The sequence below is a fragment of the Athene cunicularia genome, assembly GCF_003259725.1.
Source record: "Athene cunicularia isolate RWA chromosome 9 unlocalized genomic scaffold, athCun1 chr9_part1, whole genome shotgun sequence".
In the NCBI taxonomy this organism is placed as follows: Eukaryota; Metazoa; Chordata; class Aves; order Strigiformes; family Strigidae; genus Athene; species Athene cunicularia.
In genome coordinates, this window is record NW_020799110.1 from 5,878,129 (window position 1) to 5,895,085 (window position 16,957).

The following is a 16,957-nucleotide window of genomic DNA, read 5'->3' on the forward strand; positions in this document are numbered from 1 at the left end:
GCACCAAATGAGTTGATTTCTCATGGGAAAACAGAGAACTGTGCCTGGTTCCCACAGACGGTGATAGTAACCAGGACACATCAATTCCCTTGTCTTATGTGTCACATGTTGCACTTTCTAGGACTTTTTACGCCTTATACAATGGTCACGTTCAATTGTGTCCCTGTAAAACAGCTACCAGGGAGAAAAACTTTGCCATGACAGGAAACACACCATTTTAAAGGTGTGTAGGTCTTTTCTAGTCTGAAGAACTATGCAGAATTTTGTTGGCTTTGGAGTTTTTGCTAAACTTTTGAATCACGTTAAGTATCAGAGATTGTACAGGTAGAAGCTGGGCCCAGTTGAAGTTAATGGCATCACTGGCTCTCATAATTTTCTTCTATTTCCAAGTGTCAAAAAAAAAAAAAAGGGTCTTTCAAATCAGCTAGCAGAATTCACACCATCACCACCAAAACTCCAGCTGATGGGCTTGAGAGAACACCTAATATACATTTCTACCATCAGCCACAGACCCATATAGCAGTAACCCATCAGCTTCCCTTGTATTCCACTACACTCACCCACGTGAACCAGAAACAGAGAGAGAGAAGAGCCAAGAAAGCCAGGGAGGAAAGCAGGAAAGTCCTTTATGGGGCAGAGATGTTAATACTTGTTTAAAGCGATGCAAAGGAGAAAGAGGAGCCCCCCACCACCTACTTCAGGCACCGAGTCCATGTCCTGCGCATGCGTGGAGACTCGCCCCAGGGCCTCGGTCGGCGTGCCCGCAGGCGAGTGGCTTTGCTGCACCAGGTCAGGGAGATTGATGTGACCTGCAAAGCCATTGCTGGCTGCGTGGCCAGAACGCTTTTTTTCACCAGAGGTCTGCAGAGACACAAGGCATGAGGAAGAAAGAGAAGGGGGGGGAAAAGAAAAAGAAGAGGAAAAAAAAACCAAAACCAAACAAAACCAAGTTGTCGGCAGTCCCCCAGTTCCCAGAGCAAGCACAGGAGAAGGACCCTCTCTGTTTCCATCCCCATGCAATCTTGAAAGCAGCAAACCAACCCCCCATCCCAGGAGAAATAAAGACAGGATTAATCACAAAGTCAATACAGAGTAATTAGCCATGTTAGAGCGAGAGAAGCCTGATCACTGTCATTTGGAGACAAGGAACATAGGGCAGATTCTGCTCTTGCCACCATGGTGCAAACCCCATGGCCAGCTCTCCTCCCAGACGGCCACCGGCCACCAGCGACAGCAGAATCTGACCCCTCGATCAGCGTCAGCCTCAACGGCTTTGCACAGCTACAGCAGCGAGTAGCCTGACTGCAAATGCCAACACAGCCCCCGTCGCATGTTTCTGTAACCCAAAACAGCAGTGAACAGCGGCAGCGGCGGCAGAACGACTGGCACCTCGCTCCGTGCACAAGGTTCCTGGGGTTTCCCCGGGGCTCCCCTTCCTCTCCATCCCCACCTCGTGCACGGCAGGTGTTGGGAAGTTTCTCCCTTCCCTGCGTATCGTTTTGAGATATTTGCCATTTTGATGAATCCCACCTACCTGGAGCACATCAATGAGATCATGACTGAGACTCGTGCATTTACTGGGATTAGTGGCAAACTCCCACTGAACAGGCTCAGTGAGTTTCTGACCAGTCCTGACAACATTTATCTTTTGATCACTCATTACTCTCACCTTCAACCACCTCACCATCCCACCAAAGAGTGAAAAGCCCTTTGCCCAAAACCCACTGACCTCAGTGAGTCTGTCCTCGAACGGCTACGGCGGTGCTGGGGAGCAAACAGTAAGCACGAGGCTCCAGTTTGGGTTTCTTCTCATGCTCCCTCCTCCCAAAGCTGGTTTCCCAGCTGCTTGACTTGCCTGTGGCTTTTAAACCTCCTGCATCACTGGTTTTCTCACACGGCCTTGCTGGCCTGGCACGTGTTTTACAGTTGTGATGCTGAACACCAAGCTCATTTCAGAAATGGCTGCCTCTTACAGCGGTGACGTGTTCTCCTGCTCAACCACATCACCCTCCCTGCTACAAGGATGGGCAGAGGGCTGCCCGGGCTGAGGATCCCCGCTCCCAACAGCTCCACGCCAGGGAGGGATGGGGTGGGCTGTGCATTGCTGTCCACCTCCAAAACTCATGGAGAAAGGCAGCAAACACATTGTGATTTTGCTAACTCCCTCTCTTTCAAAGTTGCTTTTATTTTCTTCGTATTTTATATAAATGGAATCAAGAATTAAAATGCTGGTCAAATCTAGTTTTTGATCTAAACATTTCTGCTTTACGACTGTTGACTGCAAACTCCCCTCCCTCCTTCTCCTCTCCCATCCACCACCTTTACATGTCACCAGGAGCGACTCCCCCGTTTTACTAACTGCCAGAGCCTCCTGCCCCCTCACCAGGAGACCTGCTGCCTTGTCTGCATTTCCAGCAGCATCACCAGCACGTTCCAGCAACTGGGAAACTCAGAAACACTGGGGGAGATCTCCCACAGCCAACCAAACGTGCCTCCTGTGCCTCACTCCTGCAGTACCATGCACCAGGACTGCTTCCACCGCAGCCCTACCTCCGCGACGCCGGAGCCGGGGGCTCACAACTGCATGGAATGCCCAGTGACCCCCGCAGCTGGGCTGGCTGGTGGGGAGCAGGGTTTGGCCCTCCCTGAGCAGGACCAGCCCCTCATAAACGCCTCCAAATGCTCTACAAACACTGCGTGCCTCTGACACGGTGGCAAAGGTTGGGAAGAAAAGGGGAAACTTTGGGCCCGGTTCCAAGTATATTCACTAAATGCTGTAAATTGAAGATAACTTCTGTTGCCTGGAGCTACTGTTGGATTACGGCAGAGTCATTTGTATGAACATCCTCCCCGCCGTGCCCTGGCATTACTATTCACTGCTGTTTGTAGTTCTGAGAAACATTTGCACTTGTCACATTTGCTCCAAGCGTAAACTGTATTAACAAGAGCGCTAACGAGCACAATTTACTCAGTCATTTTGTGTTCCGGACACACAGCACTGTTAGTTTTTGTGCTTACATGGGCAAAACCTCCTGAAGATGCTCCATGGAAATATCTGTTTTACAACTTACCTCCCTCACCATTAAAGTCCCTTCCCTTGAAATATTGCTAAACGTATCTGCATGGGAAGTCTCCAGCCCGTGGGTTGTCACCATTCCCAGGTTGTACGGCTCATTGCTTCCAGGAATCCCTGTTGGTCTGAGGACAGAATGGAAAAGCATTAATGATTAATATTTCTTTTGCAAAACTAGATCAAAAGTCTACTAATACAATATTATTTTAATCAGGGTAAGGCTTTGTATCTATTTCACGGGAAGAAAAATGGGAAAATATATCCACCTAAGTGTAGAAATATATCCACAGTTGGATAAAACTGGAAAATATATCCACTTAAGTGACCCAGGGCCAAGTTGATACACTACATGGAGACCCAAAAGAAGGGCCTTTCTTGACCCAAGGTACACTGAGAGGAGCACTGATGAACAGGTAATGAGGAGTTGCAGTCCCACTCTACTTTACAACATCTTTTCCACTTATGGAAGTTTTTAAAAAAATCATTCATTCCCTTTATTTGCCATCTCAACCCCTGAAAAAGGTACAGCACATCAGAGCGTCCGATGACAAAAGACAAGTGATGGGATGGGGTTTGTAGGACGTGTGGGCAGGAGTACAAGTCGTGTCCTCTAGCTTTCTGCTGTTTTCCAGGTGAAAATTTAGCCCTAATCTGTGATTTTGCCTTATCTCTGTGCTCCTATCTCAAGAGAGAGGCTGGAATTTATTCTCATACACGTTAAATTTTAGGACTGCCAGAGAGTGGATGTTGCAGGTGGTGAGCAGCCACCGTTACTCTTTTATTACGTTCTTAGCAGACCAGCTGCTTAAATATAATTCAAACAAAACCAAAAGCAAATGACAAAGTGCCTAAGTACCTAGCCCTGCCTGTGTGCTGGGAAATGCCAAAGGTGGTTATGAAGATGTTGCTGAAGAGACCTGTTACTTCACATTTAAAAGCCATACAGACTGAGTGCTTTCCATCAGGATGAAGTAATTCACTCTTTAACATGGCATCCCCGTGCACACCCACTTGTCATTGTCCATGAGGGAGTGTGAAAAGCCAAAGCAAGCCTGCATTAATCACGGGGGTCACCAGTCCAATGTGAGCCCCAGGGACCCCAAGGAGGGACTGGCTCCACGATGGATCCTCGCCTGCATCGTACCAAACGTACGACTGGACAGGCATCACCAAAGCACTCCTGACAGCAGCATGCCACACTTCCACGTGAGGAGCTCAGACCTTACGACCTACCATTAGCTTTTCAATACCACCAAAGGATAAGGAAACAACACAGTTATTCCAGTTTTAGAAATAGGAAAGCAGAGAGAAAGGAGGGTATGCTAATTTTGAGACTGTACAGTAAGTGAATGAATGGCTGTGGTAGCCCCAAGGTCCTAAATTTCATCAGTGCGCAGTTTCCATGTCAACCTGCAAGAAATCCCTGGACATGGGCAAGAGCTGGCTTGCACAGCTCAGAGGAGAGAGAGCTGAAGTGAGACATCACAGTCATCAGATGGAGAAAAGGTATCTGCAGGGGTGGAAGGAGTGAACAGTCCCTCTTATCCTCTGGGACACAAAGCGATGGATGGGCTTATACTGCAGCAGGAGAGACCCGGACAGAGCTGGAATGAAGAGCAGCCCCGTGCTCAGGGAGGATGCCCAGGGAAGTTTAAAAATGGGTTATACAAAGATCACTCAGAAGATGCAGGAGAAGATGAGATGATCTCTCTCAGCCCCAATTTTTAATGAAGAACACCGAACAATGGAAACATAAAGCTTTGACAGAAAAATGCCCAACTACATCTAGTCTGAACTTGAGCTAAGGTTCCTTTTGTGAAATAAGGGTGTAAAGCCAAGCATTTGCTTTCTTTTTGCCCAGAGACACAGCAGTGCAGCCACGCCCACAGAGCTCCTGCCACCTCACTGTGACACCAAGGGTTTGCAGCTCCACGTTCAGTCTCTGGGGCACGTTCATCAACGGGACATTATGGGACAAGAGGCGTTTGGCTGGCAGCAGGTCAGGGGCACCCATCTCACCACCACGCCTGTCGTCTGACACATACGGCTGCAAAGCCTTCAGTGAACTATTTTACCCACTGAAAGGTGCTCTGTCAGACCCAAGGTGTTTGGTGGAAGGATGTCAGCACACATTAACCACTCCTGATTAAACTCCGCTTCTGTGAGCAGCCGGAGGCCCCTTCTCGCACAGGTGACTGCCCATCCGACTGCTGCATATTCAGAGCCAACCCTCTGTCTCCTGACTTCCTCAAACAAATTCCAAGAGCTCTGATTTTTATTCTTCTGCTGGAAGGAAGCTCCAACCCAGGAGCTTGGCACTTGGCATGACGTGGACCCCCAAGGTCTCCTTGCCACCCAGAGTGATTCCCTGTTCCCATGGCCCACCACTACGAAGCCACGTACACCTATATCGACTAATAAGTCATTTAGGAGCAAGAATGGAAATTAGATGATTAAAACGCAAATCCCCTAAAGCCTTCCCACAACTCCTCTGTGAATTCAGAGGGGCAGGAGTCAGACCCCACTGCCAAGCAGAGAACCCCCCCAAAACACCCCTGCAGTGCTAGTGCTGCAAAGCACGGGGCAGGGAGCCTGGGTAGGGATGCTCTACGAGCTTGCTCTGCACAACGACAGCTGTTGGGTGTGTGTTGAAGCTGCCCTCCTCCCTCCTCTAGAGATATTCAAAAGCACAAGTGTCCCATGACCTGTAATGACACAATAGTATAGTCTGCTGACTTTTTTGTTTCAGTGTTTTAGCCTGCCACGTTTTGCTGCTTGCACAGTGACGAGTCAAGGACAAAAATCAAAAATAAAAATTCAGGATTATTATATTCTGGCTCTACCAGTTGGCACTGGGCAGGCCACCAAGTACTGCACTTCAGTATGGCTTGATTTGGGGCAAGACTCGGCTCAAGAGCAGGCAGAGCTTTAATACGCCAACCCTGTGGGCAGGACCCAAGGTGTGGATGAGCTCAGGTGTGTCCACGCTGGCCAAAAATCTGCCTTGCTCATCAGCAGGAACAGGCCCATCAGCTTGGAGTCCAAGTTCACTGAATGTGCAGTGGAAATAACACATTTTTTTCCCATTAAGTATTTCTGGTTTGGACCAGGAAAAAGACTTGTCCGAGTAAATTTTCCCTTGCAACTGTGACACCGTTCCCAGCTCCAGCCACCAAACACATCTCATATCACAGCTACTGCTTCTCCAGACCAAGACACACTGTGGTTACACCGTTTGCCCCCCAAAAAGAAAGCATTTCTTACATAAGCCGTGGAATGTCGCTGACGGGCACGGTCCCATCATGTGTCTCGTTTTCCCCATCCTCCTCCTCCTCCTCACTGCTTTCTGACTCCTCGCTGGAGGAGGAGTAGTCCGTCACCTTCTTCAGGGGGCGATTGGTTTCTTCGATGCGCAGCTCCCTCAACTCTTTGGCTAAGGCCGTCAGATCCTAAAGGGGATGGGGGCAAGAAAACAAGAAAGGAGTGGCTATTATATTTAAAGCGAGGAGAACGTCACATACATCTCTTCAAAAGCCAATGCTAACAGCACGAGCAACAAGAAATAGCTTTACAGAGTCGTTACAAACATGAAACGAACGTAAGACAATGTTTGTAGCATGTAGCATTTATTAAACAAAACAAAACTGATTTACGCTCACTGAAAAAATCAATAGCCAACCTCTTCTTTTTCTGTTTGGAACGTGTATGTGCATATATATACACACACTTATATGTATATACACGACAAAATTGTATTTGTTGGAAAAGGTGAAGTTCAGTCACCATCATAGTAAACTGGAAAACAATGTCATCTCAAAGATTGGCTCAGAGAATTTCTCCTGCAGGGTTTTCTTTTCTTTCAAACTTCTCAAAGAGACCCCATAATTGTATTTATTCTGTAATAAATGCATTTGGGAAGGAAGCAATGACAGCATCTCCCACGGAGTGGTGCAAAATCCCCACATCAAGAGCTGCTTCCGTGGCGAGTCTCCGCTGCCGGGCAGCTGCCGAGAGGCGGTGAGGAGCACGAGGAGAAGCGCCCAGCTCAGCCAGACTTTGGAGTCACAGCTCTGAGTCAGCCACACGATAAAAAAAAAATAAAAAAAATCCCTCAGCAGGACCCATTAAGCACTTTATATGAAATGTGGCAGCCTACAAGCTAAGGGGGGGGGAAAAAAAAAAAAAAAAGCCTTGAAACAAGAAAAAAAGATAGGAGCAGTCCCAAAGCCTAGTAATAATTTTTCAGTTTACCATGACTTTGATGAGGTCTCAGACCCGACAGTCATAAAATAGACACTGCTATTTCAAAACAAGGAACATGGCAGGCACCGTGTAGAAAAGAGACTTTTTGTTATCTTACATGCTTTTATAGCAATGCAGGGGGAAGCAGTAGGGCAGAAAAGCATGAGAGCTCGAATTAGAATGGGTTAGAGAACTCTGTTGCACAAGACATGCACATGACGAACAAAGCATCGCAATTGTCAGTCTTACCATTTCTCCCTATATTAGTGACCGAGGTAGGCATCAGTGCATTCGGTCAGAGATAAAGGATTAGGGAGAAAGAAACTCATTGAAAAAGACTAAATTCCACAATTGTCTTACGGCCATACTCTCATTTACTGCATTTCCAGTTTACCGTTCCAGCAGGGCGACTACGGCAATATTAATTACGGTTGCAAAGGGAGCTCTTAAAATCTATCCCGTCGACATGTGAAGAAAACGATGGAAAACCTCTATGGCTGAGATGCAAACCCAGTTTATTTTTTTTAATCGTGAAGCAGGAATATTTTGCAAGCCGTTTGTACTTGGGTTATCGATGACCCACACCTCCCGGCGGGCAGCCACACATTCTGCTCCCAGGTCTGCCCTGCCTGGCCTCTGACATAGAGCAGAGATTCCCAGGGACGTCAGAGAGCTTTGCATCACACCCCTAAATATTAATATACCAAAAAAAGATGGTTTGTTTTGTTTTTTTTTTTAAAAAAACACAAGGATCAATCCCTGCTTCACAGCAGCTACCTGTGATGGGTGTTATATACCCCTCTCCAAATGCTCTCTGTACCTCTAAAGAAAGACTTTTTATCACGATTAAAGAGAGAATGTGGTATTTCAAGACTTTACTTCCGATGTCAACATGTTTGGGATTGAAATACAGTCAAATCTGCAGTCATGGCAACTAATTATATTAATTAGCGCTGTAGCAGCTTTTATGATATGATTGTTTCTTTTCCTAAATAAGAATCAATGACAGTTTCAACAGCTTAACAATGCTTTCCATTTAGAGTATAAAATACATTCTTCATTGAGCACTTGCCTTTGAGTTGGGATTAGAGCCTTCTCAACTTTAAAAAGGACTTTAGGACTAAGAGCCTGTTAAAATCGCAGCTGGACGTCCTGCAGTGCGGGACTAGGACTGAACCCTTCCCTATCACAGCCACGCACCATGAAAATTACTCCTGTTCTGCAGCTTCCATTTCCAACGTGCTACAAGGCACCCTATCAGCCTTCTTTGGTCATCACTAGAAGACAGTCGAGTATTTTAAAAATCAGCTTAATTAGTTTCTAATAACTAATTTGGAAGTTATAACAGCAATAATACTCCCAGACAATATCATCAGATAACTCGTATTTCCTAGTTAAAGCTTTGCCTCGGGATGGTTAATTCTTTGATGCTATCGTTTTCTCTAAGTAATGAGCACTTTGTAGGATTAAACGGCTTCACTGAGTTGCTCTTGGACCAGAAACAATCTGACAACCGGAAAGAAAGTGCTCTGTAGTTCCACATGTGTATGAAATGTTATTACTGAGGGTGACATAATACATAAGTTAGCAGCATCGGTGCTCTTTAATTACTTTTAATTACAAAGACTTCTTTGGATTTAATATTTGCTGGAATCAAGTCAGATGGGTTTCCAAAATCCCATAGCTCATTGAACTTGAATTTAGCACACACGCTGCCTCTAAATAGACACTGATTTATGTGCTTTTTCTTTAACAAAGCACCTCATTAAACAAAACGCATTGCTCATGTTTTATCCAAAAGAACAAGTTAACTAACCAGCACATCTTCCTTATCTTCTATTTTTAGCGGAAAGAGGCTGCAGGAGAGGCTGCTGATACCAGTACTTTCCATTACAGCCCCGCAGTTCCCAGTATCAGCAGTGTGTGCACAGCGATGCAAGCGTGAGGCAAGTGAAATGCTAAATCAGGAATGTTTGGTCTTGTCCCACGAATATCTAAACATTCACCATCGCCAGATGCACAACCATTTAAAGTATTATCATATGGTGAAAAAGGTGGAATTCAGGACTCATTTTTTTAAGAGGATGGATGAAGACTAACATTGCCCATCAACATCCAAGAGAGCTCTGATGACTTTGGCTTTACAGCGGATAGCCTGGTCTATGAGAATAGATGAGGCACTCTATTCCACCGCTCTTTTCCATCATTTGTCAAGAGCCTTCATTTGAATTAGGCTTCAAATGCATTTCAAGTAGTGCTCGATGGCCCCACTGAAATCAGTGGGTGGCCAGGGGCTGTAGCTGAGAGCAGAATGTGGTGAGGGGTGCAGGCTGCCCAGACTACCTCCACTGGCATGAGAAACCTTCGCTCTTGTTCTTTCTCCTTCAACTACGGCGAACAACGGCAGCGCCGTTCACTCCGCACGTGAACGTTGGGGCACTTCTGGCCACGGCCTCCATGCAAGTGGTCTGGCCAGCGGATTTGAGGCAGCCCACGGCCGAGCAGAACACACGGGCAGCGCCGCTCCCCTCCCTGCGGGCAGGTCCCTACGCCGAAACACGGCCGTTTGGTCTCCCGTCTGACCCACGATTGCATCGCCACCTCTTTCAGTGTCAGCACCAAAAACCACCCGGTTCGATATTAAGCACTATCTGCTCAACCTTGCATAGGCATGACCCACTGAGAAAAGATATCACTAACCTCATCTATAGCTTTCTTATAGCTCTGTGGGTAAAGGAAGAATAATCAGCATCAGAGGAAACAGATCGGGACAGGAAAAAGCCAGAGGAAGGGCAAGCAGGTTAGAAATAAAATTAGAATTGTTAGCTCAACGCTGTGGAGTGTAGAGAAAAAAAACATCAACAAAACATTAATACACATTAAAAAAGAGAAGCAGTGAAAATTCATTTCATTATTAGGCCGACTCTGCAGTTTTAAAATACAAATGTCAACAGCATTAAACCAGGAGGAAACACTTCGGATGAGATTTTGCTCAGAATAATAAAATGGGAGTGTACAGAAACCACTACCAGGTTTGGTTTTAAGCTGTGAAAGCTGTCGGGGGCTGGTGGCCCAGCCTTCCCGAGCAGAGCATCCCTCCGCCGGCCCGCCGTGGGGGGACATGCAGCACGGAACACAACAATGTGCCATTGGCAACCACCACGCCCAAGCTAGCAAAGCCCTTAAGCAACTGCTTCACGTGAAAACACAGGCTTAAGTGCTTTCCCCTAGACTTGGGCTCCTGATAAAAACTCATGCACGCTCTTAAGCATTCAAATCTCCCACAGGCTCGCGCCGTACCACCGCTTTCCAGTCTCTCCACTGGAGAAGCAACGGTACTAGCCTCTTTTTTGGGGTCCCTGCAGTTGTGCCACCGCACCAAAGGGAAACATGGCCAAGCCGGCTGGCAACATTCCCATGGGAAATAATTTAAGACTCACAGCGGGTCGGCTCGGTCGCGTCACGTCCCTGTTGTCTTCCTGCTTTACCTTGGCGGGCTCATGGGAGAGCACAGGGGACCCTTCGGGCTTGGCATTCCCTGGGAAAAAGACAAGTGGAGAGAGTGGGAATTAAAACGCTGCTGAAAGCTGTCGCTGCGTTCTGTCTCCTGGGACACGTGGGTGCAGGGGCTTTATCAATATTTTGCTTATGTTGCCTTGAAAAACCCTCCTGCTCCTCTCTGCTTGACTGTCCCTGCAATAAGTCTCCGTCAATAACGGCAGCAGAAGCCATAATCCAGCCCAGCCTCCACTGACAGCCCTCTTGCAGCGTTATCACCCTTTTTTCTACTAAAGAAACAAATTCACTTTGCAGAAGGGCAGGGCATGTGATAAATTAAAAGCTCTGCAGCATCTGACATCACTAGGACATTATTTGTCACAGGATTCCTCATTAGTAACAACAAAACCAAACCAAAAAGGACAATTTGTGATGAACTCCTTTTATTGACTACCTAGAGGAGCGATGATTTCAATGTCAGACACCTCATCTTATGGCGAAGTCATAAAAAATTCAAAGCATGGAGACAGCATTTGTTTTAATGCACTTCAGCCCTGGGGATTTATACTGAGGGGCTGTGCCAGAAATGCAGATGTATGGGTTGCATGTGCTTTAGCAACTTGTACTGCGATTAAACAGGGGAATGGAATATCTTTAAGAGTGGCTCTAAGATGAGAGGAAACAATTCAGCTAGGAACATAAAGCCAGTGTCAGCACGGCTGCCTGGTGAAAGCATTTTAGAGAAAGCTTCTTACGGGTGAATTCACTCCTCTGCTCCCATCTCAGGCTTCGCACAAAGATGAAGCTCCAAAAAAATATTATACACCCACCAAAAGTGAAACAGGCTCCCAAAGAAACCGTAACAGAAGTAGTGAGAGCCTGGGTCAGTGAAGATAGGAAACACGCTAGTATTTTTTTTTTGTTTACCCTAAAGCATAACCCTCATCTCCTTTTTACAAGCTACCTGGCACTGCGATGCCCAGCACAGGAGCTGCACATGCTGCCAGGGACATCCTACAGCAGCATCCAGGCAAAAGGGAGTGCTGGCACCTCTGCAAAGAGCCCAGCTGGTCAGAGAGTACATCAGAAATGATGAACCCTTTGATTTTTTTATTTTTTAAAAAACAAACATGACATTATAGAGCTCTTTCCCTTCCTGCTTATCGAACAAGCCTCAGAAAGCGTGCTCAGAGCTCAGGGATGTTTTCAAGAACCTCACCTCTGACTCGGTTGCGCTCGCTGGAGCCAGCCTGGGAGCCAGGCTGGGACCCGCCCTGGGAGCTGGGCTGGGAGCTGGGAGTGCTGGAGCTGGAGGAGCTGCCACTGCTGGTCCTCTGCAGCGGGCTCTCCACGATGGGCTCCGTCCTCCTCAGGTCCGGGTTGCTGCAGGAGCACAAAACAGAGGGGCACTGTCAGCTGGTGTCACACGTGCCTCCGGGGTTTCAGATCCTTCCCGTGCTGACGGGGACAGCTGCAAAGGTGAGGAGACACCTCCTCGGCTGGAGAAGGGCTGAGGTCTTCTCCTCTGAAGCTACTGAGCCTGCAAGCCCCACTTAGGGACTATGCAGAATTAGGCACTGACCATCTTCATGAAGGTGCACCAAAACTGAAAATCAGACAGAGAAGCTTTCTACTCTTATTTTGCCAAATTTGACAAAAATTAAAAGATTCTTTGCTCAGAACTCCCTTCCAGCCTGTAGATATGCAATGCTGCAGTCATCTAATTAACCAGCAATATTCATCATAAAAGCAGGAATTTGCAAATCGCTATTACACAGAGAAAGAAATATTTCAATGAAGAAAGGATCTTGTTTGCAACAAGGCTGCAGATCGTTTTTACCACTTGCTCACATTCCCCGATTTATATGGCTTCACTTCAAACCTGCATCAGCTATCCACTTTTCTTCCTTGATTTCTCTCACCCTTGTGAACATACATAAATCTAGAATAAAACACGTCCTTGATACACAAAGAATGACTAATATCTCTCTGGGTATCAAGTGCCTTTGGGAAATTAATTCTTATTTGGCACTGAAATGACATCAGAAGACATGTTCACGCAGAGTTATGCAATTTTGTTTTATACAGTATTTCCATTAAGTGATCTTATTATTCAAAGCCCTGTTAAAAATGTACAAAAAGCTTTCTCCATTAGGCCAATTAGGGCTTTGTGTACATCAAAATGATGTGGTAACAGTGCCACACGACAGAACGTAATTGCAATGGGAGGCTGTGCATGTGAAGTGCAAGGTCTGTGGGGCGTGCACAGCGTGTCCCTTGAACACACACGATGGTGCAAATTACGCAAAGGCCCGCTGCCATAACGGGGTCGTTGGGAGAATCTTTTGGACGCTGCCTAACGTGGATATTATATAAAATCTCTGCCTAGCGTTATCTTGCATTGACACTGGTGGGTATTAAAATGATGAGAGCAAGACAGTAACTTTCTGTGTGCAAGGAAATATCCCCTCATTTGTTATAATAGGGTGACAAAAGAAAGCACATTTCAATAATATTTACATTTATGCATGGGAAGAATCAAGAACCGATAGGAGAGGTGGTTAAAAAGGAAAATGAGACAAATGTTACATTACTGTGAGGGAAATGAAATACGAAATAATTTCACTGAATACTTAAGGTCAACAGACATGGAAGCACCCTAATCATTTCCAGTTTTCATCAAACTGAAGGCCTCCAGCTCATGTTGTATGCCTGATGTGTCCTTAGCTAAATTAAATCATGAAACGTATTTGAAAACTTTGGCAACTCATGTATTTACCTGTACCTACCAGGACTGGGACTGGGAGGCTGCATGGAACACTGGGCAACCTTCAACTTGAATCCCAGACTCCCATTACACTTTTTATTTTCAATACCATCACTTACTGGGATTACCCAGTCCAATATCCCTCTGCATTTTAAATTGTCCTTCAAGCAACAGCTAATTAAAAGAATAACATTTTCAAGAATTCAAAATGCCTCAGCCTTAAGCAATAAAGAAGAACAAATCATGATGTGAATGCTTTTTTCTCTAATTAAAAAAAAAAAAAAAAAAAGAACAACAGCAAATGTTCTCTCCCCTTCTGCTACTCCTGCCAGCTACTCCAAGCTGCTGCCCGCTGTACATGAGTTTGCTGATCCATGGCTGGGACACTGAGCTGGAAAGAAAGGCGTATGCTGAAACAGGTGACAGCACACAGCTATAAACATCCCAGCATTCACTTTTTAACCTCACCATGAAAGGACAAGGCAGGAGGAAGAAACTACGGAGCTCTCCATCACGCAAGGCTATGTGGAACACATATTTACCTTGAGAATGCCTGTCTGCGGTCTAGATGTGCCCACGATGCTCTGCAAACCAGAGAGAAGCTCTTGCATGAATAAGCTGTGTTTTTTTCCACCCAGCTCTGAACAGAGCCTGTCAACTTCCCGGCTCGTTTTCAACATGCCCAGGGATAGCTCTGACATGGCAGAGATCAGGCTGCTGCTGTGGTGCAGCATCATTCCTCGGGGTGCTACGAGCGTGCCCTGCACACTGTCATGCTGGAGAGCTGGATCTGGCTAAGCTAAAGGCCCTAGTCCTAAGAAACCAAAAGGAATTTAATCCTTGATCTACATCTAAGGAAGATCTGATCGAGCTGTATCCGTGCCTGTCCTCCAGCACATTCCTCTGTCGTTATCTGCGAAAAGCTGCTCTGATGCATAGGGAATGTATGGTACGTATCACTGAGATCTCCCCACTGGCTTATATGGACCCTCACATGCAAAAGGTGACTGGGAGAACCAGAACCTAATTCCACTAAAGGGAGTGCCCAAAGTCCCGTTTGACCCCACAGCAGTAAACGCAGCATCCACTTCCAAACCCTGCAATGCCCAGGAACGAAATTCCGACCAGGGAGCAAAGCCTCCGGGGATCCAAGTGCTCACAGTCTTCCGTGCTGGTACGAAACACTTAACAAATGTGAAAGTTCATCCCAGCGACAAGGGGAGCACTGCAGATCTCGTGCTGTCACCAGCCAGCAAAAGCAGGGCTAACCCCCAGCCTGTGTTGGGGCTCCCCAGCGGGCGATACCAGAGGCAGCAGTACGCCGGGATCGCTCCTGCCCGGCCCCCTCCGTGTCCGTACCTTGCCCGGATGGGCTGGGAGCCCAGCCGGGGCCCCAGGGCGCTGCCATTGCCCGGGGAGTTCTTCCTCGCCAGAGCAGGGGATATGGAAGTGGTTCGTTGAGGCACCTGGAAAAGAACGGAGACATTTGCTGTCACCCAGTCTGCCCCCTGACGCCAGGCAGCCGTTTGCACGTCTGAGAGATCACCCTTCAGCACTGCCTTAAAACTCCACTTACAATTGATTTCCCGCTGAGAGATTGGCAATATTTACAGCAATTATAAAACCCAAAGCTCTCGGCTTTTAAAAGGAATCGCCCGAGTGTGAGACAGAAATGAGCTCCGAAGGTGCGGTCAGGGATGCTCCCGGCAGAGAAGCCCCGAGCAGCACACAGAACAGCCTGGCTAGCATCAAACAGGGCATTTACTTTCTAAAAAATGAACATATGCACACACATATACATATATAATATAATTTAAATCCAACAAAACCCAGAAAACTTATTTTTTAAGGTAAAACTCAGACTGAAGTGCATTTCAGCAGCCACAGCCGAGTTTTTATAGTATCTCTAGCTCAGATATAACACACATCAGCAGGAAGGAGGTGTTGACAGTGGAGAAACAAGAGGGTTGATAGGGGAAAGATCCAGACTGATCCACCTAACACTCGCATTAAACACTACGACCTGCATTGAGATTCGGATGCTGCTGCCAAGCCCCGCTGCTGGCAGGACGGCTCACTGCCAACGCTGCCAGCAGAAACCCAAAGCCTACGGGCACTACGGTGGGTAACCCTGGAGCCCTGCCTCATCCCGGGGGGGCACCAGCACTGCTGCAGGGCCACAGGCACGGTGGTCTCAGCCCTGGGTAGCACAGGCTGATGTGGAGAGGCACGACGATACTCACCATGCAATACCTTGCATCAGATAACAGAGAGGCCAAGGGCTTGGCAGGATTAGCAAAAAAAGAATTAGAGTTTTGGTGAGGGTTTTTTGTGGGAATAACATGCAGTTATGTTAGGTGAGATAAAAAGATTGATAGAGTGAGAGAGCTTTATATTTTGTGGCATCGCTAGCTACAGCTTGTCTCATTAAAAAGCAGTGTCCCTTTGGGTAGGGTACTCTGCAGTCGGGACTTGGGAGTTTTTTACCTTCCTCTGAAGCATCCAGCCATAAGCACTGGCAGAAACAAGACCCAGGAACCACAGGGACACCCAGTCCTGCCTCATGGGGTAGTTCTTCCCACTTACAAACACATCAAACCCACTCTGGGCAGTAAAATGTGAAGTCAGACTCCTCATGGGTATTACTGCCAACAGTACGGACTTAAATGTGATCTGGTGGGGATTCCTTCCAGAGCTCACGTTCCCTCAGCCAAGGGGGAAAATACTTCGTAGTCCTGGAAAAAATGCTGTTTTCCAAGGAGCAGGTGCTGTGGTCTCACTGTGTAGTGCAACCCTGCAGTTAAGAGATGCCCTTCTCGAAGGACCCAAGGCAAAAGCCAACATTAAACTGCAAAGGGGTTTTCAAAATTAGGTTAAAACCAGGCAGCCACCCTCCCGCACTACTGAGGAGCAAAGCACACAACAGCTCCAGGAGCTGTTGGCTTGTTCTTCCTCTTAGGTGAGCACCAATGTCTCCTCTCGCTTGGTGGTAGAAGAAATAGGAACATTATTAATGCCTGTGACACGCCACCATAGATCCCTTGCACAGGGAGGCTTACCTGGCAGTTGGTATTCTGCTCTTAAAAAGGCAAGTCACTTACTTTGTTAATACATAGAAAAACTGCCTCTCAATCAGGGGCAAACACTGCCTCACTGTCACTAATCAATTTGTAATCATTTTTTTCTCTAAAAATCCTCCCAGGCTGAGCGCTGATTCACTGCAAGGGGAACTTTAATGGCCACGTTTATAATTCTTCCAAAATGAAGGTGTATAAACAATGCAATTGAAATACTGGTCCAGAGGAGTCTTAATTAAAAGCGGTACTGCCAGACGCTGCCAAATGTCAATGAATGTATAAAAGCTGCTGGAGCCCTTA

At 46.9% G+C, this 16,957-nt stretch overlaps 1 protein-coding gene across 9 annotated transcripts in view; it reads right to left on the reverse strand.

The window, feature by feature from the left end:
• TNIK (TRAF2 and NCK interacting kinase) overlaps positions 1-16,957 on the reverse strand; it is a 134,760-nt gene that overhangs the window by 13,128 nt on the left and 104,675 nt on the right. For 3 of the 9 annotated variants that reach the window (XM_026854559.1, XM_026854561.1, XM_026854555.1), the window contains 8 exons: positions 14,940-15,046; positions 12,033-12,196; positions 10,756-10,853; positions 10,016-10,039; positions 7,565-7,573; positions 6,338-6,522; positions 3,072-3,198; positions 697-861 (listed from right to left, as the gene is read on the reverse strand). In XM_026854559.1, coding sequence (XP_026710360.1) covers positions 697-861; positions 3,072-3,198; positions 6,338-6,522; positions 7,565-7,573; positions 10,016-10,039; positions 10,756-10,853; positions 12,033-12,196; positions 14,940-15,046 — 879 coding nt within the window. Of the gene's footprint in view, positions 1-696; positions 862-3,071; positions 3,199-6,337; positions 6,523-7,433; positions 7,437-7,564; positions 7,574-10,015; positions 10,040-10,755; positions 10,854-12,032; positions 12,197-14,939; positions 15,047-16,957 lie in introns of all 9 variants that reach the window. The other 6 variants (XM_026854563.1, XM_026854557.1, XM_026854564.1 and 3 more) reach the window with 4 other exon arrangements.